General features: G+C 32.8%; 2 protein-coding genes across 3 annotated transcripts in view; both read left to right on the plus strand.

Annotated features, from left to right (window-relative positions):
* LOC108906098 (lachesin-like) overlaps positions 1-24,212 on the plus strand; it is a 238,359-nt gene that overhangs the window by 45,117 nt on the left and 169,030 nt on the right. The window lies entirely within an intron of this gene.
* Positions 19,441-21,790, plus strand: LOC108906097. Of its 2 annotated transcripts, none has more exons than XM_023454872.1 (2): positions 19,441-19,478; positions 19,564-21,790. In XM_023454872.1, exon 2 carries the CDS (start codon positions 19,565-19,567, stop codon positions 21,647-21,649), a length of 2,085 nt encoding a protein of 694 aa, XP_023310640.1. In that variant the 5' UTR covers positions 19,441-19,478; position 19,564; the 3' UTR covers positions 21,650-21,790. The 2 variants fall into 2 exon arrangements, with proteins under 2 accessions (XP_023310640.1, XP_023310639.1); XM_023454871.1 differs by having other exon boundaries at positions 19,451-19,515.

Raw genomic sequence — 24,212 nt, forward strand, 5'->3', positions numbered from 1 at the left:
GAAATACAGGGTGTTGAAAGTTAAAATTTTAAATCGTTTTTTTGCGATTATTCTGAAAATATGTAGGTTAGAAACTTGAAAATTTGTGAAACTATATTTTTTTAGGCGACGAATAAGATGCGTGTTGTAATTTCAGCATTACTCGTAGAGGGCGCCACTTACGACCAATTTTACCGAAAATTTAGTTCATAACTTTTTACCCTGTATGTCTAACATGAAACTTGATTCAAAACCTGAAAGAGAAATCATTTTTCTATTAATTTTGTATTCTTGTTTCATATCGGTATCTCGATCCGTTTTCAAGAAAAATCGATTTAACGAACACTATGTTTTGATAATACAGGAAATTAAAAGCGAAACAAACCAAGCGTTTCTTCGTGTTATTACAACAATTAACAGTAAAACAAATGCAATTCGTAATAATGATTTAAAGTCAGTGTTCGAAGAATCCACCGTTGACATTTACACACTTTACACAACGTTTTATGAGAGATCTTCGAGTTTGAAACAAAATATTGGGATTGCGTTTGACTTCGTTTGCAGCGATTTGTATTCTTTGCCACAACTCTTCACACGAACCAATAGATTCTTCCAAATCGAAAAATGAAGAGGATTGAAGTCCGGACTTTTGGGTGGCCAAGTAAAAATGCTTCCACGGCTTGAAGAAGTTCCACTTTATTTAAGAAGAGACATGTGGTTCATGCACGACGGAGCTCCACTGCATTTTTCTTGGCCAGTGCGTGTATATTTAGATGCAGTTTTTCCAAATCGCTGGATTGGCCATGTAAGCATTTTTGCTTGGCCATCCAGAAGTCCGGACTTCAATCCTCTTGATTTTTCTATTTGGTCTCGAATGAAAGATATAGTTTACAAAGAATCTATTGGCTCGTGTGAAGAGTTGTGGCAAAGAATACAAATCGCTGCCAACGAAGTCAGACGCAATCCCAATATGTTGTTTCAAACTCGAAGATCTCTCAGAAAACGTTGTGTAAAGTGTGTAAATGTCAACGGTGGATTCTTCGAACACTGACTTTAAATCATTATTACGATTTCATTTGTTTTATTGTTAATTGTTGTAATAACACGAAGAAACACTTGGTTTGTTTCGCTTTTAATTTCTCGTATTATCAAAACATAGTGTTCGTTAAATCGATTTTTCTCGAAAACGGATCGAGATACTGAAATGAAACAAGAGTATTAATGGAAAAATGATAGCTCTTTTTGGTTTTGGATCAAGTTTCATGTTAAATATGCAAGGTACAAAGTTATTAACTAAATTTTCGGTAAAATTGGTCGTAAATGGCGCCCTCTACGAGTAATGCTGAAATTACAACACGCATCTTATTCGTCGCCCAAAAATATATAGTTTCACAAATTTTCAAGTTCCTAACCTACATATTTTCAGAATAATCGCAAAAAACGATTTAAAATTTAAACACTCAACACCCTGTATTTCCGAAACTATTAACTTTCGGATAAGGTATATTTGCGCCAATGGTCACCATTTCACGTGTAGTATCTTCAACTTTAGACTTTCCCATTGTTAATGAATCACCCTTATACTTATTTTAAGAATATATTTAGATATAAATATTTCTCAGTATTAAAAGATATTTTGTTTGAAACTCGCAGTGCCTGCCTAGCTTGTACAACAGCTAGGATCGTTCATAAGTTTAACCAACCAGACATAGGTCGGTTTGGTAACTATGATGGTCCTCTTTATTATGTCGTTATAACGATCCAGCTGCTTTAGTGTCGTTACTCACAAGGAGACGTGTATACACAGAGCGTAAGTGCTGGCTCCATCTATCGTGCTACTTCCCACCTATGCCATTCTGTGACCTACAATTTTCATTCAAGAAAACATAAGTTTGATTATAATATGCTACATTTGTCTTGAATAATTCCTACATTAATACTAAATTGTAAGGAAAACAAATATGTTTGCAGTTTATGATAACTGTAAGAGATATTATAGCTAAAATCCGAGATAATAAATTTCAAAACTAATATATTTCACGTAGTTTGACGAAATTATATACATTTGAATAGAATAAAATAACATTTACGGTATATAAATCCATTTAAAACTATCTGCTCATTTGATCGGAATACTTTTTTTTCAGTGTAGTTAATTCAAAAGAACCGTCAAAATTCCCCAAGAAAAGCGACAGTCGAGAAAGTTTGTGGGTGCTCCTTGAGTACGCAGATAAATTAAAACTTTCATGATAAAACTTAATGTTAACCCGGTAAAATAAACGCACCCGGCGCCGCCGTTCGTCGCGGCAAAGTTCGATAAAGCCCCGGCAGGACTCAGAACGATGGGAAATGATCCTTTGGTTCGCTTAAGATCGGCGAATAGATGAATTAATCCAATGAACAAACAAGTAGAGTTGGTATCACCGAATTCAAGTTGAGAGTACACACTCATAACTCACGGTTTTAGCTCGAGGATTATGAAATGGAACGAACCGGGTTGGCGCTCCCACTCTACTCTATATCTGGATGGAGATCATTTTAGGTATTGTCCCGGCCGAGGTTTTTCAAATGAAAAATCTACGGACGCACATTACTCTCTGTGTACCTAGGACTTGCCTGTTTAACAGCCACTCGGTTTTTCATTTCTAGCTTTTAAGTGTCCTGCTAATGAAAGAGTTTAAAATATGTATGACTCGAAATTGTTTATTTGGGGTTTGGAAGAAAATAATAAAATGAAAATAAATAGGTACAGCGTGATTCATTATATTTTGACCCTCCTCTTTAACTTGTTTATTTTTAGAGTTATAAAAATATGTGAAATACAAAAGTTGCACAATTTTTTATTAAATTATCGAAAATGATTGTAGAAAAACAAATGAAGTTCAAACAAAATGGCCGGGGAAGTTAACTTTGTTAATTTAAATGGAACACCCTGTATGTTTTTACATATTTGGATAGAATGTTCCCTTAGTCCAGACGCTATCTGTTTCAAAATATCCATATTTGAGTGAATCGTATATCCACGGAGATTTTTGGCTTTTTGGCTTTCAAATATCACTAGAAATGAAAATTTTTCTATACGCATAAAAAAACCTGGGCTTAACTTTTGGCGGCACAATATGTTAAAAAAAATCGCAAAATGTCATAATTTTCTTCCAATTTAATTATGTATCTTCTCAAGAGATGATTTTAGGCGAAAATGGAAGAGGGAAAAAAATTTTTGTATAAAATATGACTAGTTACAAATCGAATGAATAATGATTATTATTGTAAAAATCGAAAAAATTGCCAAAAATGGGGTTAAAATACATTACTTTTTAGGGAATTTTTTTGGAATCTTTAAATTGGATGTAGGATCTTCATACTTGACTCAAGAAAACTTCATGTTATGTAGAATCATCACACCAAATTTCATCAAAATCGGTTCTATAGATTTTGCATAATAATTGTTTTTGTCAGTGAAATAATTATACATACGTATTCTATACAGTGTTTTCATTAAAAACATGGGGGTATTTTATGAAAAATGTATAATTAAAAAAATAATAAATATCATAATTGGAGGTTCTATTCAGTTCCAAATTAATGTACTAGTAACTATAAAAAATTACGTTAGTATGACTGAGATAGGTAGATAATTCGGAACTTTTCAATTTGACAGTATCGTAAGAAATATTTTTATGTTCTTAAATAGTAGTTATTTTTTTGGTACAGTGCTCATTCTTTTCAATTATCTTACTGGAGATTTTGGAGATTTTTGATATTTCTATCTAACAAATTAAGTTACTTTTTAATACACTGTTTTTTATTTTGAATAAATTTAATGCTGATCAGCAGAAAATAAACTCAAATTAATTTAACCTAATATCCGTTATGTATAAATATATTTTTTTAATTTACGTAATTAATTTATTAATAAACTAGATACATTTACCTACTCCCGCTGTTTCACATTAATGTTATGAAGTTTCCTAAATATTAACAGTTCATGTCATATTAAAACTTACAATGAAAAATTTTCAAGCATTTCTTCGTTAATTTTCTATTTTTTTCTGGGAATAATTGGTGTTTTGCTCTATTATTGTGCATTTTGCAGACACAGCTTCATATACATTTTTATAAAAATAAAACGCAATCTTTCTCTAAATAATTATCCATTTTTTTACAAGAGATGACTTTCTGTTTGATCGAGATTGTTGTGGGAGAAATGATAATATAAATTGCTTGCCGATTCTTTTATTTGATTTTGTTCGGTCGAAATTTGCGTTATAAAAAAATTGATTGAATGGGGGAAGCCCCTGAAAGTTCGTAAGTCCGTAGCCGATGGAAGATTGCGCCCGATTGAAAAGTATCCGTGTCAAGTCAAGCCAAGAAAGTATAGCCCGCTATAGAAGGGAGGGAATTAAATTTTACCGAAATGAGAAAATATCTTTGTCTGAAACCTTATTATGTGGAGGAGAGCTAGACTTAACTTAGTTTCCTTGGTATGAAATCAAGCGTACAAGATGGAAATACGATTTTCCTCACTACATTAACCCAGTATCGGAGATTTTCCGACAGAGTTCGCCCACAGACCGGAGAGTGGAGGACGATTCCGTTATTTTAGAACTTATTACTTGCTGCTCTGCTCGGGATATTTCCTTCAAACATCGCAATCTTACCTGGAGCTTCTCACAAAAGAACTTCTAAATGGTGTATAATTTTTTTTCTCAACTAAATCGAAACAATTCAGTACATTCTACCCGAAAATAGTTATTTGTGTTTCTATATCGCGTAGCGTCGCTTTGATATTCAAGAATAAAGAGTGTTTTTGCGAAGCGAAGCGATTTCGGAACTTTATTTTGAAAACTGCTTTGAAATATTGTTAAAGTTGGTGGATAAGAGCGTAGAAAAATTTTTACATTTACGATAAATTACTCTGATGTTTATAGTAGAAATATATAGATTTCTAGCATCAAAATACATTATTTAACCACATTTGATAAGATTAGAAGTGTATATTTCAGTCAACACTAATTATCGAAAGTTAAGGGCTCTCAAGTAGGTTTAGTTTCGTCCTTCAGAGAAATTTAGCAATATTTTTTAACAAGTTCACTTAGACTGTCGGGGCCATGTGTTGAGCAGTTATAAAGAGAAAAATCGATATTTCAAATAACGCGCGAAATGCATTCCAAAGAACGTAGGAATTCCAAGAATAAGTTGTTAGAATGTTGTGAGGGAAAGAAAGTAATAGATCAAATAGCTGGTTTTTAGGCGGATTTTCCAAGCTATAAGGATAGAGTAAATGAGATTACCTAATCCGCCCCGTATTGCTACACGGAGTCACTAGAGGGAGGCTAGGGTTTCTTGTAAGTTCAGTTAGTCACAGAATTATATATATAAATGTAAGTCCAGTCAATTAGGTAATTATTAACATACCATAGTTATGCCAAAGCGTCCCGATATTCAGGGTTCCCGCCAATAAGATAAGAACAGAAACTTCTGGACCCAAGAAATGGGCGTGTCGAAGCGAGGTGTCGAATTCAGGAGAGATCCGAAAAACAGGCAGTTTTTCCTTAGGTTCCACATTGAGCAGTCGACTTAGTTTTAGAGTCTCGTTAATAATGGATAAAGTCATTCCAAATTTTGCTATGGATCGCGCATTCCCTGAATCTCGGTACGCTGTCGCGTGTCAATAAATTAATTAATTATGTTGTTCGAGCCCGTTGTGTCGTTATTTTGTTTGTTTGTTTTGTTTTTATTGTTATTAAAATCCCTTCCTGGAAAGTTTTGGTGTTTCTTTTTGTTTCTTTAAACTTCAGTGTCACCCTGTAAAGCCAGCAACTGGATTACATTCTACGTAAGCAATAGAGGGTAAGAGCCTGAAATTCATTCTCTGAACATACAAGTAGGTTTGGTAGTGAAAACCAACTTCACAATGCAACTATTCATTTTAATATAAATACCAGTAAATAGTTATTGTTTAGTGTTGTTTTCTTTATTTCAATTATAATTATTTTATTTAACAAGTGACTACAAAAATTTAGTCATAGTGATCGAAATTTAATTTTAGTCATAAAAAACACCTTTAAAACTGCACCTGTCGGAGGATAAAGTATCATTAATCATTCAATTCTGTTCACCACATTTGTTATACCTGTCGGCTTCCTAAAAAATCTGCAATACAATATGAAACAGCTTTTAATGATGTGGTTTTCTAAAAACAAAAATAAGGAAGCACCTGAAAATATGTTATTGGCTTATTTCCTCCAACTTTATGGCTAATTTATTCTGTATTAAAAAGAACATTGACTTAAATAAAATATTAATGTAAAAAGATTTTCAAAACTGGGGTCCTTCTTGAAAAGTACATCGGTACAACTGAGAGAAATTTATCAGGAGGTGAAAAAGCCCTAGGAAAAAATATATACTGGGTGTTGCTAAATGGTGTTCAGAGAGTTCTAGAGCAGATTCTACATCCAAAAAATGTGAAAAAAAATCCTATAGACGTAGGTCCGCAAATGCTTCGTTTTCGAAATAAAGGGTGTCAAAAAAATAATTTTCGCACTGTTTAGAAATTTTCGTAAAAATTCTATTTAAAAACATTTATTTTGTCGCTCTGTATCTAGAAAACAAGAGGAGATGGACATATAGTTCATAGGACAAAAAAATCTTATTTTTTGTCGTATTATCACCCCCTGAATTTACGGGAGGTCTTCCTGAAACACCCTGTATACACCGTGCCCACCTAGTGCGCGTGAGTCCAATATCTAGGTTAATAAAAGATATAACTTTTTTTTTCTACAGAGTTGCCTACTTTCCCGAGTGCACAATATGAAAATACTTTTGCATATACAGGGTGATCAGTTTTTCCTGGGCAGGTACCAACTTAATTTTTTTAAATGGAAACCTATATTTTTATGGCATTATCGAATTCTACCTGAAAAATTAACGAGACTTTGTGTTATGATCCCTATTAAAATATTGATAGTTTTCGAGATAATCGCCTTTCATTTTTTTTTTCTTATATTTCGTCACATCTAGTAGTTGACATAATTATGATTGTATCACAGCTGGAAATTATTCTTTTTCAGGAACTGTAGAGTGAAGATGGCTCTTTCAAAAAACGTATCAAAAGTTGACCTGCGATATACAGGGGTAAAAAAAATCGTGCCAAACCTGATAATTTAAAATTTAAAAAATCTCGACTTTTTCAAATAGAACACCCTATGTTTTATGATTTCATTAGATGCCTTTCTGTAGACCCTACAATTTTTTAATATCTTGCCCTATACCTAAGTTGCAAAAAAAAACCATTTTTATGTAATATACCGGATTTGCGCACGTTCCTTTGGCTGTAAAGCGATTATTTTACTGTTATTATACTTTTCCTATTACCTATTTATCTTTCAGGTTAGAGAACACCTAAATCACGTATATCCAAACCAGTGGTTAGGTCGTGGTGGTCCAGTTCCTTGGCCCGCACGTTCTCCTGACTTAAATAGTCTGGACTTTTTCATGTGGGATTATATCAAGGAGCGAGTATACGAAGTACCACCAACGGATATTCAAGACTTAAAAGAAAAATTCAATACGAGTTTCTAACTATAACGCCTCAAATGTTAAGAAATGTCCACATTCATTTTCATCGTAGATTAATGCTTTGTATAGAAAACAACGGTGGACAGTTTGAACATTTATTTTAAGTTAGCTTGCGACTATGAGTATTCCTTTTTCAAAATTCTATTCATCCAAATTTTTTAATCTTCAATTTCACTAATACTTTCTTGACTGCCGTAACAGTGCTTAATTTTCAATATGATATGGATGAAATTTCTTCTTTAATATTTTATTTGTCAAGCTTTTGAAAACTCCGAGGTTAGTACTAACTTCCTGGCACTAATATTTGGATTTTCAGCAGCAGATGCCACAACTCTAAACTAAATATTATCGTTGTTACTTTCATGTCTCCTGGTAGTTTTCTCGTAATTCGCATTTGCTGTTCATTCAAACCTTTCCTTCACATTTTCAAAACAGTGGGAATCTCTGTAAATTTGGATTGTTTGCTTTGTAAATACGTGCTGCTAGCAAACATTTCCCATATTTTGCTAATTCTTAATCACTTGTAGCGTTTTTATGGATTTTTTATTTTATTTACAAATAAATGGTAACCTTCCATAAAGACTTATTTATTAAACTCAAATGTCTAAATTTTTCAGTTATTAATTTTTATTTTAAATAGTGTAGCTAGACAACTAACAAATTTAATAAAAATAAATGCCCTTACAATATTTTTCCCGACAAAGGAACGGGCGCAAATCCGGTATTTTACATAAAAATGGGTTTTTTGCTAAAAGTACGCAACTTAGGTATAGGGAAAGATTTAAAAAATTGTAGGGTCTACAGAAAGGCATTTAATGACATCATAAAACATAGAGTGTTCTGTTTGAAAATGTCGAGATTTTTCAAGTTTTAAATTATCAGGTTTGGCACGATTTTTTTTGCCCCCTGTATATCGCAGGTCAACTTTTGATACGTTTTTTGAAAGACCCATCTTCACTCTACAGTTACTGAAAAAAAAAATAATAGTAATTTCTAGCTGTCATACAATCATAATTATGTTATCTACTAGAAGTGACGAAACATAAGAAAAAAAATTGAAAAGTCGATTTTCTCGAAAACTATCAATATTTTAATAGGGATCATAACACAAAGTCCCGTTAATTTTTCACGTAGAAATCGATAATGCCATAAAAATTCCATTTTTCCATTCCATTCCATTTCCATTAAAAAAAATAAGTTGGTACCTGCCCAGGAAAAACTGAACACCCTGTATATGCAACTCTGTAGAAAAAAATTAGTTATATCTTTTATTAACCTAGATATTGGACTTACGCGCACTAGGTGGACACGGTGTATACAGGGTGTTTTTGAATGGAGTAGCATAAATGATACATTTCAAATGAACACGATCTGCAAAAACTCGCCTTAGTAAAATGTTCACCCCTGAAGAGATATGGGCCATCAAAGTTTCCAAAACAATTATGAAAATTGGCTGTAATTTGAAAACCGAACGAGGTACAAATAACAAATTTTTTACAAGTTGTTTACTAATACAGATGCGAGTTTTCAACTATTTTTCGAAAATTTTAACCCTTCGAAAGGGGTTGAAATAACCACCCCTCAAGCCATTTTTTGCCATAACTTTTATATTTCGTAAAAACTCGATATCCAAAAATACGCATTAGATAAACTGGTTCTTTTAGAAACATTTACCTCTCTAGCAATTTTCCTTTAAAACTTTTCGTTTATTAATAAAAAAATAAAATGTATTACCATTCACCTCACACCGTATATGATTGCAATCAATCAAAGAAAAACTAAGTGTGTTGCTGTCATGCCAGTTGTCAAAATTAATTCTTCTGTAAGTTGTCACTGTTATCAGCTAAATACTTTTTGGGTGTAAATTAACAAGAATTATGCCAAATTTTACTAATGATGAATACCTATGTGGACATGCTACAAGTGTTTTTTTCTACGGTAGTGCAAAATTTACTACCTACTTATTGCACTACCTATTGTGCCAAAAGTTTAACTTTTTTTACAGTAGTACAAAAAAATATTTATTACAAGTTTAATCTAAGCATATCCATAAGTACCTAATCCTAAATAAATACCCAAAAATTTGGTATAATATATTTTCGTAGATATTTTCACAATATACCTACCCTGTACAGTAAATACAATTCGTTTCCTCGATCACTTGGATTGTATGTTTCTGCTACAACTTGTTCTCTTCGCCAGACTATGTTTCATAAAATACAAATGGGATCTTTTCAAAGCCTTCTGTGACTAAACTGGGACCTCTCTTTAAATTCTAGCATTCAAATTAATGCTTTTATATTCCTAATACACTTATCAGCCCGTTCCAGGCGGGTGGCTCCCATGAGGAATTAAGAGAGAAAAAAAAACAACCCGTTTCATACGCAAGCCGAGCGCTCGGCGAAAGATGCGGTATTTTTTCACACATGATGTGTAAATCTCGATTAGCGGGCAGCTGTTAATATTTAAAAAGAGTATTATAATGACAAAGGGCTCGAAAAGGGTGGAAGATCTTGATAAGTTCCCGCTCCCTTAGCGCGGATCACCTCGCAATTCAGCCTTGATCCCAGATAGGATTGTTGGGGCACTCCGGACAACTTATAAACCTAACAATCGATTGTAATCTCGGCAGCTATTTTCAAAGCCGCCTGCAAATAGACGTTATGATTAGCGGGACGAGTTTTTTTTTCTTAAAGTCCCGCCCGTGGCACCTCAGTTGGAGACAGATACTCCCAAATGAAAGCGAAAATAAAAATAATTCTTTCACGATATTCGGGAATAATGTCAAAGAAAAAATTTAAAAAGATTTTCAAAGGCAGTCTTTGTGGCAATCTTTTAATTAGGGTAAAATGTATAAATGAAATAAAATGCGTTAATTTCAATTTCAATAATCAAAACTGTTGAAACTGGAAAACGGTGTTAATAATAATTAATAATAATAATAAAAATTTTAAAACTTATTGAGAACCTCTGGATTCGATTCGTACATACCAGTGGCGGCTCGTGGCATTGTGAATAGGTGAGGCCCGTGACTTTTTTACTAGGTGGGCAAGAAAGAAAAAAAAGCGCAGCAAGCAAAATTTTTAAAATTTTCAAGGTCAAACGACTAAATACATCTGGAAATTTTTAATTGCATTTACAATATTATAGAAAAACTGATGTTCACGAGTAGGATTTTCATTCAGATTTTGTAAAAATTAATACACAACTATTTGGATATTTTATTAATCCGCTCCCAAATAATAAATAGGAAAAAATTTCCACGTCATTTTTTATTATGGAGATCTTCGCCAAAGGTCCTACTATAACCGTAAATTAAAAAAATTTTATTATTAATAATAATATCAAAACTTTAAAAATTGTATTTACAACAAAATTAAGTAACAGAAAAGAAAACAAAGTGATATATTTACCTAATAATTAACAAAATTGTTCTTACTTGGTTTATGAATATTAAAAAATATGAAAAAAAATTAAAAACAATTTTTCATGAGGTAGCCAGCCAACTTATCTATTTACACATAAAACAACGCCACCATCTTTTCGTTTGCCTCCACTTTTAACAAAATATTTTAAAACATAGTGATCGTTTTTATAAAACAGGTTTTCCTTTGTCTTTTAAATTTGCAAATTTACTTATAATATCTTCATAAAATTGAGGATCGGCACTAAGACTTTGCAATAGTTCTTTTTCTATCGTCATCACTGATGAGTTGTTTAAGCGCTGTTGTGTTACCGTATTTCTAAGTCTTAATGTGCTTAAGACACAGTTTATTTCTACCGAGACACTTGTTGCAGGAATTGTTAAAAGTGGGCAAAATAATTTGTATGTTTCCGAAAATACCATTTTAAATTCCTTGTATAATATTTCTATCGTTTTTTGAACTTCTAAATTACGAAATTGTTCGTCTCTGTGCAAAACATTAAGTTCGGTTTTCAACCTATCTATTTTAAAAACGTTTGGATACAGTTGTAATAAACATTCAAACGATTTTTCGGGAAATCTGTTTGCATATTCGGAAAATTTTGAAGAATCTATTAAAGCAAAAAATTTAAATCATATAAATTCTCAAAGCGAGTAGGTACTTAAGGGGAAATATATTTCGAAAATATTTCTAATTCGTCGCAACTTTTGTCCCGTTTACTTGGTAGTCCAGTAATATTTTTCGCATAATTAAAAATATTTTTAAATTTTTCTTCGTTTCTTAATTCAGAAATTCTTTGACTAGTGATTTTAATTTGTTTAGAACAGTAGTTTACGTCATAAAAAAGCCGTTTCAAGAGATAAAACAATATTGTGAGATAGTTTCATTATTTGCTAATATAATAAGGATCTATTAAATTACGTTAAATTTAGCCTTACTTTGTTTTGTCGTAAGGTAGTTGTTTTTTATTTACTTTAAATGAATACCTGCCTTGTCCTTATCCTTAAAGCCTTTGTACTATCCCTTACACTGACATCAGACACTGTCCGCGTACTATGAGACACGTACATTAACCCCGAACTAAAAGACTGAAACTATAAGCAGCTTTGAGCCGGCCTCAGTTCCCTCTTAAATCACGTTATTTTAACCGCCTCGCGTGGAGGGGAACTGTAGCGTATTGTAGGCAAATGACGAGCCTACAAGCAAAGAATTTCTGGCTTCACTATGGTGGGGACTAGTGGGGAGTATTCAATATTCAAACAATTATTTTATACTGTTATTTTGATTTTTGATAAATGTAATGGGTAATTGGAATTTAGTTTACCTAACTATTTATTTAGGTTAATAGTAGAATAGTAGATATTAAAATATACGGTGTGAGAGCCAAATTTTACATTGAGGCCCTGCCTCAGTTGCTTCATATGACGAGCCGTCACTGGTACATACTATTACCAATATACCTCGTGTCCCATTTTAATCGATTATGTGAATATCTCGTCAGTAAAGCCTCCGATCCAAAAATGACCTAAATGAAAGTTGTTCAGTTCATTGGGGGAAAACGGTTACTAACCTTGAATTTGACCTTAACCTGACCTTGAAGGTCAATTGAAGGTCAACTTCATAATTTTAAATTTGATCCTTTCTTTTTTACACTGGGAATGGATTCGGCTGAAAATTTTACATCCGGATGTGATTTCAACTTTGACCTTGCTGTCAAGGTCAAGGTTAAAATTATCATTTGATAACCCTCACATTAATTTTTAAAACAGTTTACTGAATATTACGTCGTTATGGCATACCTTTCCCTATAAGATCGACGGTTAATTATTTCTTAGGTTTGCCAATTAATTATTGAAGATTTAAAGAAACTTCGTGACCTTTATATAATTTAATACGCATAAAGATTAAGCCATAACATTTTGCCACAAAAAAACGAACGTAGGAACGAGAACACCTTAGGCATATCTTCATACAAATAGTTGTACGAATTTTACGTAACCGCTTTTGTTTCCTTATCTTTTCATTCACTGTCGCAGTGAACGACGTGGACGAGCAGTTCGATACGTACTGAGGTACACGTGTTGGTGCCGCTAGAACAGTTATTCGATTTAATGTCGAAGCGATGGATATTTTATGGATACAAAAATTGACGCAAATATGCCCTTCGTCGTTTTATTGACTTTTATTTGACAAGCTACAGCTGCTGTAAGTAGCGACATTAAATCATTAAAAGTGACCGTTTCGGAGGGGTGGAACCAGTAGAAGTCTACGGGGTGGATCAAATTTCATCCCCAGTATGGTGAAAGCGGAAAACTATTATTAGATGATACAACACTGAGACATACATAAAGTAAATATTCTATACAGTAAAAAAGTCGGTGTGAGTGAAAGCAATAAAGGTACGGAGTGAATCGATTCTCAATATTGAGCATTTTGATAATTTTACTTATTTGTGATAATATTTGAACTAAAACTTGAGTACTTTCACTCAAATGTAGGTACCCGTTAAATAAATTCTCCAGATAAACTCGTATTTGGTACCTAAATCGAAGTAAATGTCCTCATTATTGAGTGACCCTACTTCATTATATGGTTGTCGTGCGTTGTCTTTGTCTATTCCTATCTTCCTCATTAGGTCATATCGTGGCGTGGTGACAAATGCAGTGGTTTGATCACAATAACAAAAAACAATAATATATCGAGTCTCGATTAATATTAGGTTAAATAAATGGATAGTTAAATTGTTACCTATACTTACTTACGTACCTGTAACGTATAATATAGGTTATGGCAATCTATTCGTCCGATCGTTAACCAATTCCTTTAATGGAGACTAAAATATTGTCTCTAAAACAGACTTGTGTAGAAACCACTGTGGCAGCTTAGTAGTCTATGACTAATACAATATTCAAATTTAAATTTAAAGAGAATATAAACCAAGTCTGAGTACAAAATTACTCAATAATAGTTAAATTTAGAGAAAAAGTCAACTCTTAATTGGTTTTACATACTCAGAATAGAGTCAAAAGTCACTCACTTAGCAGTTAGCAGAAACTCGGATTTGAGTAAAATTTCAGTCATTTCTGTTGCAATAGTTTCCCTCACAAAATTTTAGTTGTACTCATACTAATAGAGTCAATATTTTACTCAATCGGGTGCGGACAGAAATTGACACATTATTGTGTAAAATTGAGTGAGCAGTGTAAAATATACAATATATTAAAGGTCCAAACTACTTGTAAATTTTGGAGCCATTCGAACTCACATATTTGAGTGAAATTGAGTGAGCAGTGTAAAATATACAATATATTAAAGGTCCAAACTACTTGTAAATTTCAGAGCCATTCGAACTCACATATTCTATTTTATATATAAAACGACCAAATTTTACCCATGTTTCCAATCCAAAAAAGCTCGAAAAAGCTCTAAAATCACTCAACAGAGTAATATATAACCGAAGATGTCGAGCCTCTCACACAAACCACCCACATCGCCAAGAAAATCGCGGATGTTTCGAGTTTTCTTTAAATCATCGGCAACCATCAAACGCACTATCCAACGATGAAATTAACGAAATAAGCAGCACCAGGAAAGGAGAAATCCCTCCGTTCCAAAAGCGTCCGAAGTGCGATCAAGAGGTGCGATTGTACGTCGACCCTTGTTATCCGCAGATCATTAACTAAGACCAAGTGCCTGGTTAGAACGCGTTATATTAGCAAAGCTTTCATTATTATTGCATTGTATATAGTCTGTACTATACTCTAACTAAACCAATATTATACACAAATATTCAATACAAATTTTTCATCCCACAACCACTCGTAACTACCCCCAACGAACAAAAACACCACCATCGTGATCCCCGTCGTTTCCGGTTTTTTGGTGATTTCGATATTGCGAGCAGGGTAGTTTTAACCCTGGAGTTTGCCAAGGTCAACTGTACTTTAGAAATATGTACTTAAAAACTGGAAATTGGGGTTGTTTCTCCAGGATGGGGGTAGTATGCAAGGATTTCAGTCTACTACAACTACCCCAAGTTTAATCAATCTACCTAAAAACATTTTTAAATCCCAAAAATTCCAAAAACCAGTGGTTTTAGTCTTAGATTCAATGAGACCATTTGGCTTAAAATGATCCTCGAAACACACCCTTGAAGCCCCGACATGATCATAAAAAACACCCTGCTTAACCGCAGTGCTTTCAATTTTCGATTTTTTACGTTTTCTCGACCGTTCCGTACGTCAACGCGTACTCGACAGACCCGGTCGATCCCTCCTGCCTTCTGGGCAGGGCGTACAAAGTAATGTAAGTAGTTCGCAGTTATATTAAGGGCTTTCATGCTCGCAGAAGGGTGGCTGCGGATGATGGTTCTCAAGGCAGAGATCGTTAGCCTTTTAACGCTACTCCGCAGCTAAACGTTAACAATCCAGTTTTATATGCCATTGTTTCTGGGGCCCCCCTTCTTCCCTCACCCCGTCCCCGGTAATTTTCGGCATCCATCACTACTAACCCGTATACTTAACCGGGCATACCGTATTACGAGAGATTAATGGTTTTTGGCGATGAAAAAAATTGATAAATCCGATCTAGTAACATGTTAACCATTAATAATAACAAGCGAAGAGCTGGAAACACTCGATTCTAACACTATGAATATGGGAAAGTTAAAAAATCATATTTTATATCCGAGGAACTTTCGAATGAAGTTATTATAGAATAGCACGAGGCAACACGATACGATGTTGAAAAATTGGGGATACGATACCGTTGAAATAAGTTGTGACGACAGTGCGAAGGTAAAAGAAGCGTCGAAGGAAATAAGAATGGATATACTTGGAAAACTTATCTTATAATGTAAAAAATTGAATGATTTTAACACTAAATAACACTCAGTAGAAAGTATTTATTCACATTCATAAGCGTAACAAACACTTTACCTAAAAGTGGTTGGAATTTAAAATATGAAGGAGTAGAAGGGTCACCCTAAGTTATTAAAAAATAAACCCGCAATTCTAGCTTTAAACTGGGAATTCATATTTCCGACTTTGAATTAGAAATTCCGTTTTAAAACCGGTAATTTCGACTTTGAACTCGATTTTATTTTTAAATTCGGAATTCTGACTTTAAACTTGGGATACCTATTTTTAATTCGAGCTTGAAATCCCGCTTTGAAAAATGGCATTTGTTCTGCCTTTGAACTCGGGATTGCCAATTTAAACTTGGCATTTTAACTATACATTCGCAATGTCGATTTTAAACACAGTTCTCACTTTGAACTGGGGGTTCCCGCTTCAATTTTGGAATTCTTATTGAATTCGGGATTGCGATTTTGACTTGGAATTTCGACTTTAAACTTGGGATTTCCAATTTGAACTCGAAATTACGACTTTAAAGAAGGTATTCCTACTTTGAAGTCGAGATTGATAATTTAAATTTGGCATTCTGACTATAAACTTGGGATTCCTATTTCGAACTCGGGATTTCAACTTTAAATGACGAATTCCCACTTGGGATTCCTTTTTGATATGGGAATCCCGACATTAAAAACGGAGTTCTGATTTTGAAACCTGAATTGTAATTTTAAACTTGACATACTCTCTATAAACTCAAGAGTTCTGATTTTGGACTCGGAATTTCCACTTTTATTCTGATTTTAAAATCGGGGTTTCGACTTTCAAGTCAAAATTCTGACTGTATTGGGGATTGCGACGTAGATCTCTGCATTCTGACTATAAATTCGGTTTTGAATTCAGAATTCCTTCTTTGAACTCGGGGTTCCGATTTTCAATTTGTAATTCCTAATTTAAACTCAGAACGCCCACTTTGAAGTCGAAATTCTGACTTTGAACTCGGGATTGCAACTTTAAACTCGGAATTTCCACTTTAAACTCGAAATTCCGGCATTAGACTACGAATTCCGTCTTTAAACATGGCATTCTTACTTTAAAAACAAAATTTTATATTTGAACTCGAGATTGCTATTTGGCATTCTGACTATAAATTCGGAGTTACGATTTTAAATTCGGAATTCCTACTTTGAACTCGGCATTGGTAATTTAAACTTGGCATTCTGACTAAACTCGCAGTTTCTATTTCAAACTCTGAATTCCCGCTTTAAACTTGGGATTCCTATATCGAACTCGGATTTCTACTTTAAACGGCGATTTCGCACTTGGGATTCCTTTTCCGACTTTAAAAACGAGATTATGATTTTGAAATCTGAATTGTGGTATGTCATTTTGTCTATAAACTAATAGTTCCGATTTTAAACTCGGAATTTTCATTTTAAACTCGGGATTTCGACTTTCAAGTCAAAATTCTGACTTATTTGGGGATTGCGACGTTGAACTCTACAATCTGACTATAAATTCAAGGTTTCAGTTTTGAATTCAGAATTCCTACTTTGAACTCGGGGTTCTGACTTTCAATTTGGAATTCCCTTCTTTAACTTCTGACTTTCTAATTTCAACTCAGAATGCCCACTATGAAGTCGAAATTCTGACTTTCAATTTGGGATTGCAACTTTGAACTCGGAATTTTCACTTTAAACTCGAGATTCCGGCTTTATACTACGAATTCCGACTTTAAACATGGCATTCCTACTTTAAAAACAAAATTCTAAATTTGATTTCGAACTTTGAACTCTGAAAATCTATAGGAATTTCGGCTTTAAAGTTAGAATTCTGACCTTGAACTTGAAGTTGCAACTTTGCACTCAAAATTCCGACTTAGGTAAAGTCAGAATTACGACTTAGAATTCGAAATACAAGATTGCCATTTTCTATCTCTGAATATGGTTTTTTTTTCTTAAAATCGGTTAAATCAACAAAGTTTCATAGTACTTTTATAGAAAATTCATTGCTATTTTGAGTTATCTTTTTAGTTTTGAATTATCCCGAAAAAATTGTCAATTTCATTTATTTTAAATAATCATTAAATCTATAAGTAAAGTAAAGACTTGAATATAATGGTACCGAAACAGAAGATACGAAACGCCATTTTAAATAAAAGGTCCGAAAAAGTTACAAAACGATAAATATGCGCCGCAAAAACAAATCTTCTTAAATAGATCAAAGGGGAATTTCGAGTTTGTTTTAAATAAATTAGAGCGGCCCCTCATATGTTCTCCTAGTTAAAAAAATAACTGTTATTGGCTTCGTAATGTCGATTTTTAATTTTAACTGTTATTGGCAGCAGGCACAATGGGTGACATCATAAATTCTACATCAGAATATAATACGCTGAACCCACGCCTGCATATCGTCTAGAAACTGGGAAATAACACTCATCGAATATGAAATGTACATCTTGTACATTCCCACTTTACATTAAAAAATGGCTTGAAGATGATCCCAGATAGCATTAAAGGTTCAATGTATATACCTCACAAGTTCATGATATGAAAATAATTTAATGTATATTCCTGGTATGTGCATATAACCTCCGATATTGAACATTTCCCATATGTATTTACTAAGAACATATCCAAGAGGTATGTCTTTACATGTATATTCTATGAATATAGCAATTGAGGTACGTTCTGGATATTCCTTACATGTACTTACGATAAATGTACACAAAAGGTATATATTTTTAGGTACATTTTTGGAATCAACATATTTATGTAATACGTACGTAAGGGGGGCGGGACGTTTCGTTTCAGTCACATTTTCACAGTTTATTAAGCTGTGACATTTTACTAAAAGGAAAAAGTGGTGTTTTACTTGTTATCAGTCTAAACACAGAATATTAAATGAAAAAGAGTAATTCTAATTACGTTTTAAAAGAAAGTTAACGAAACGACATTCTCAAGGTCATATATATTGTTACAGTGTAAAAATAATAAAAATATGATAAAAACGGCCCCATACTTTTCTGGAAATACTTACATTAAACAATCAAAAATTCATTACCAAATATTAAATAACACCTAAAACATCTTTCATCGTGTTAGTGGTTTTATATAACATATATTAAAGGAAGTTTATTGTAGATTAGGTTTTGTAATATTTGAATTTGCCACTGTCCTGGATTCTAGATTCTTATTTGTTAACTTTGCTAAAGTTCGTCTGTCTGCTGTGATTGGTGCATTTTAATAAAAATAATCATCATCAGCTTCATGATTGGTACAATTTTTATGGCGTTATGCGACAGTGTAGCCAGATTTAGAATTAGCATGCGTTCTGAATTCTTAATTTTTGTCGATGTAAAGTCGGAGCAAAATAACCAAAAAAATTATGGTAGAGGCTTTGTATTTGTATATATATATTAAATATTATGTTACGAAATAGTCTTAGGTAAAAATCACGTCACTATTTGCTTTAGGGACTTGCAGATATTTTAAGTGATTCTTGCTGAACGTACCTCTTTATAAAAATCTAGCAACACTGTCAAGCTCCGACCGGCGGTTGGCGCCAACTACCGGCTTGCCACGCCAATCACGCTATGATCGCCACGATTATGAGTCACATAGACACAAGTAGATAAGCACAAGTAAGTGTTGCCTGAATAATTAATAACAATTAACAAGGTAAGTTTATGATTTTGTTAACAAACATTTAACAATAAAAATTTGTAGCATGTCGAAACCTTTCAATAAAGAAGGAAGTGGTAAAAAGTATTTGAAAAGGAAAGTTCAAAATAGGGTAAATTGTTTATTAGCTTCATACAATCATAATAGTCAAAATAACTGTATGAGCCTACCTTCAGCACTTCATGTGAATTCACTCCAACCTATAGCAGTTTCACAAAGTTCAGCATGTGATTTAAATTGTATAAGTAATGATGGGATTAATTCAGAAATTCTATTGAACACACAAGATACTCTTCAGCTTTGTCAACCAATAGAGCCATTAAATTATGACTCTTCCGATGATATTTCTACTCGTATTTCCGATTTTTCTTTAGAATTAGCTAAATGGGCTGTACAAGAAAATGTACCACTTTCTACTTTGGGTAAACTATTAATATTACTAAAAGGAGATTATCCTGGAACACAATTAAAAAGTTTACCGAAAGACCCCAGAAGCCTTTTACGTACTCCCACCGTAACTGATTTAAGACAATTAGGAACTAATGGCTGTTATTATTACTTTGGAATACACGAAAGCTTAATGAATCTGTGTAACAAATCTGTAAAACTATCATCAACAGATATGTTTTCTATTGCTGTCAATATTGATGGAGTGCCTTTATTTAAAAGCTCTAATGAATCTTTTTGGCCTATATTATGTATGGTAAAATCAATTAAGGTATTAGATAAAAAAGTGTTTTGTGTGGGTCTTTATAAAGGTGTCGGAAAACCAGAAGCCAATGAATTTTTAACAGATTTTGTTAATGAATGTATTCATTTAGTTAATAATGGTCTTTTGATAAATTCACAAAAATATAAGTTCCGGGTTTCAATGCTGATCTGTGATGTACCTGCTAAAGCATATGTTTTGTACATAAAAAGTCACTCTGCTTTTTTTTCTTGTACTAAATGTTGCTTGGAAGGAGATCTGCATAAAAATGTCTTATGTTTTTTAAACACAAATTTTCAACAGAGAACAGACTTTTCTTTTAGAAACCGATCACAATCTGAACATCATACTGGAAAAAGTTTAATAGAAAACATACCTGATTTTAATATGATCAATAATGTTCCAATTGATTACATGCACTGTATTTTGTTAGGAGTAGTAAAGAGATTATTATGTAATAAAAGATATGGTTGGGTTTATGGTAAACCGCCCCATAAACTTCGTGCTTCAGACATTAATTCGATAAGTAATGAGCTACTAAAATTAAAAAAGTTTATACCAAGAGAATTTGCCCGCAAACCAAGATCTTTAATTGAATGTAAAAGATATAAAGCAGCAGAATTTAGACTCCTCCTATTATACACTGGTTTAATAGTTTTTAGGAAAGTATTACCATCTAAAATTTATAATAATTTTGTTTGCCTTAGTATAGCTACTCTTATATTAGTTAGTAAAGAATTTTCAGCCAATAATATTTTTGTGGACTATGCAAATGATTTATATAAACATTTTATACTCAATTCAATACAAATTTACGGTCCAGATTTTATATCGCACAATGTTCATAATCTTCTACATTTGTCAGAATGTGTAAAACTTTTTGGTTGCCTTGACAGTTTCAGTGCTTTTCCATTTGAAAATTTTATGCCACAATTAATAAAAAAAGTACGAAAAGTTGCTATGCCTCTTCAGCAAGTTGTTCGAAGAACAATTGAACAAAGACAGCTAGGGCCGTTGGAGTTAAACCCCAGTAATAGTAATAGAACTAAATTTCTTATTAAACATTATTCTGGACCATTATTGCAAAACTGTAATTCTCCTCAATATAAAGCTATGCAAACAAATGAATATTTTTTAAATGTGAGCAAGGTATGTGACCGATTTGTGGAACTTAAGGATGGAAACATTGTTGAGATTAAAAACTTTGCTACATATCAAGCGTCTGTGGTCATTATAGGATTAATATATAAGAAATCAGAAAGTTTCTTAAAAAAACCTTGTAATTCTTCTCATTTTGGCATTAATTTCATTTCTAAAATTGACAATGTACAATATAGTTTTCCAGTAACCTCAATTTCGAAAAAAGTGATGGTTTTACCATACAAAAATAAATTAGTTTCATTTCCATTACTACATCTGTAATGGTTTAATTTTCTAAGTAGATAGTAATGTTTTTTTTCTCATATTGTGTGATTATTTTTATATTTGTTATTCTTTTTGGACTTCAGTTAAGTAATTTTTGTAAACAAAATTTAGCTTTTAATCGTACTAACAGTTCTTGAAATCATGGGTTGGGCTGTTATAAAATTCACCAATGAAAATGCAGTAGAAGTGGTACCTACAAAATGGTTTGTACGTTCTTCTAAGGAATGCTTTTGGCCTCCAACGCATACAAAAAAATCTAAAATCATAGATTTCATTAAAATTGGACAGGATCCGGGAGTAGAATGGAAAGCATATCCAGCAATGTTGATGGGCGAATATGGTAAGTTTTTTCTTTGGTCTATTGCCATGGTCAAAAAATAATATAGTTATTAATATATTTTTCATGGTGAATTATAAATTATTAAGGATGTAACTCCTATAGTGATTTATACCTCTACTTAGGTTGTACGAATATCAAAAGCAATGTAACAATAAAAAAACAATTGGATGATATAAATTTTAGTTATCTTTTCACATATTTCACTGTTAACCGTAGTTTTTTTAATTAACATTATTATAATACATAACGTTTCAGATGACTTCAACATTGCCCAAAGAAAAGCGACAAAGGCGCAAGATACAGATGAATTAACTTCAGCTGCGGAGAGTTTTATTAAAGGTAGAGGTTATAGAAAGCCACAAAGAAATAGAAGGTATAATGATTCTGATTCAAACTCGTCAGGTGACGAATCGCCTGATGATAACATCTATCCTATACTAAGAAAAGATATAGCAGGTGAGAACTTAATAGAAAATTGTTAATTTTTGTTAGAGATCTCTTTGCACAAGGAAAACTGAATTAAATAATTTTAGTACGTAAATCAGAAGCTTTGTTAACTAAATCAAGCAGCTCAGCATGTGATGCACCAGTAAAGAGAAGTGAAACATTACATACATCTGATTTTTTGGATTTGCAACAAAATTATGAAGACTTGGAAAAGACATCATCTCATAACAAGTATGGACAAAATCAACATAGACGTGAAAGTGTTTCCACATTGGAACGGCAGACAAGTGTGCTTATTTCTCAAAATAAATTGATTGATGCTGCTGATGAAGAAACTACTTCCATTAGGACTGAGTCGTCACAGAGTAAGTTGAATTATATGTATATGTATAATTGAAATTACTGTTCAAATGTAGAGAGAAAAGTCAAAAGAATGATGGTGAGGTATGCAGCATTGCGTATCTATCCCACTATCTTTTGTTTCATTTGCTGACTTGTCTATATTTGGATAGTAATTTCAGTTTCAATTCTATATAAATATATATATTATGTTTTTCCTGTGATTTAATTTTTAGGCTCATCAACTAATATTCCAAGACATACAGTACCAAATGACGTAGGTAAGATAAAACTGTTGCAAATACTACTGTGTTGACATAAATTTTCGACATTAAAGGAATTTAATAATGTATGTTTTAGATTTTAAAAGGATTATTCTCAGTGAAATAAGTTTGTTAAACTTGAANTACGAAATTGTTCGTCTCTGTGCAAAACATTAAGTTCGGTTTTCAACCTATCTATTTTAAAAACGTTTGGATACAGTTGTAATAAACATTCAAACGATTTTTCGGGAAATCTGTTTGCATATTCGGAAAATTTTGAAGAATCTATTAAAGCAAAAAATTTAAATCATATAAATTCTCAAAGCGAGTAGGTACTTAAGGGGAAATATATTTCGAAAATATTTCTAATTCGTCGCAACTTTTGTCCCGTTTACTTGGTAGTCCAGTAATATTTTTCGCATAATTAAAAATATTTTTAAATTTTTCTTCGTTTCTTAATTCAGAAATTCTTTGACTAGTGATTTTAATTTGTTTAGAACAGTAGTTTACGTCATAAAAAAGCCGTTTCAAGAGATAAAACAATATTGTGAGATAGTTTCATTATTTGCTAATATAATAAGGATCTATTAAATTACGTTAAATTTAGCCTTACTTTGTTTTGTCGTAAGGTAGTTGTTTTTTATTTACTTTAAATGAATACCTGCCTTGTCCTTATCCTTAAAGCCTTTGTACTATCCCTTACACTGACATCAGACACTGTCCGCGTACTATGAGACACGTACATTAACCCCGAACTAAAAGACTGAAACTATAAGCAGCTTTGAGCCGGCCTCAGTTCCCTCTTAAATCACGTTATTTTAACCGCCTCGCGTGGAGGGGAACTGTAGCGTATTGTAGGCAAATGACGAGCCTACAAGCAAAGAATTTCTGGCTTCACTATGGTGGGGACTAGTGGGGAGTATTCAATATTCAAACAATTATTTTATACTGTTATTTTGATTTTTGATAAATGTAATGGGTAATTGGAATTTAGTTTACCTAACTATTTATTTAGGTTAATAGTAGAATAGTAGATATTAAAATATACGGTGTGAGAGCCAAATTTTACATTGAGGCCCTGCCTCAGTTGCTTCATATGACGAGCCGTCACTGGTACATACTATTACCAATATACCTCGTGTCCCATTTTAATCGATTATGTGAATATCTC

Source organism: Anoplophora glabripennis, unplaced genomic scaffold, assembly GCF_000390285.2.
Source record: "Anoplophora glabripennis isolate ALB-LARVAE unplaced genomic scaffold, Agla_2.0 scaffold220, whole genome shotgun sequence".
Taxonomy (NCBI): Eukaryota; Metazoa; Arthropoda; class Insecta; order Coleoptera; family Cerambycidae; genus Anoplophora; species Anoplophora glabripennis.

Bases quoted from the DNA above. Each gene is read 5' to 3' on its own strand.
- LOC108906097 (XM_023454872.1), top strand. From the start codon at position 19,565: ATGTCGAAACCTTTCAATAAAGAAGGAAGTGGTAAAAAGTATTTGAAA.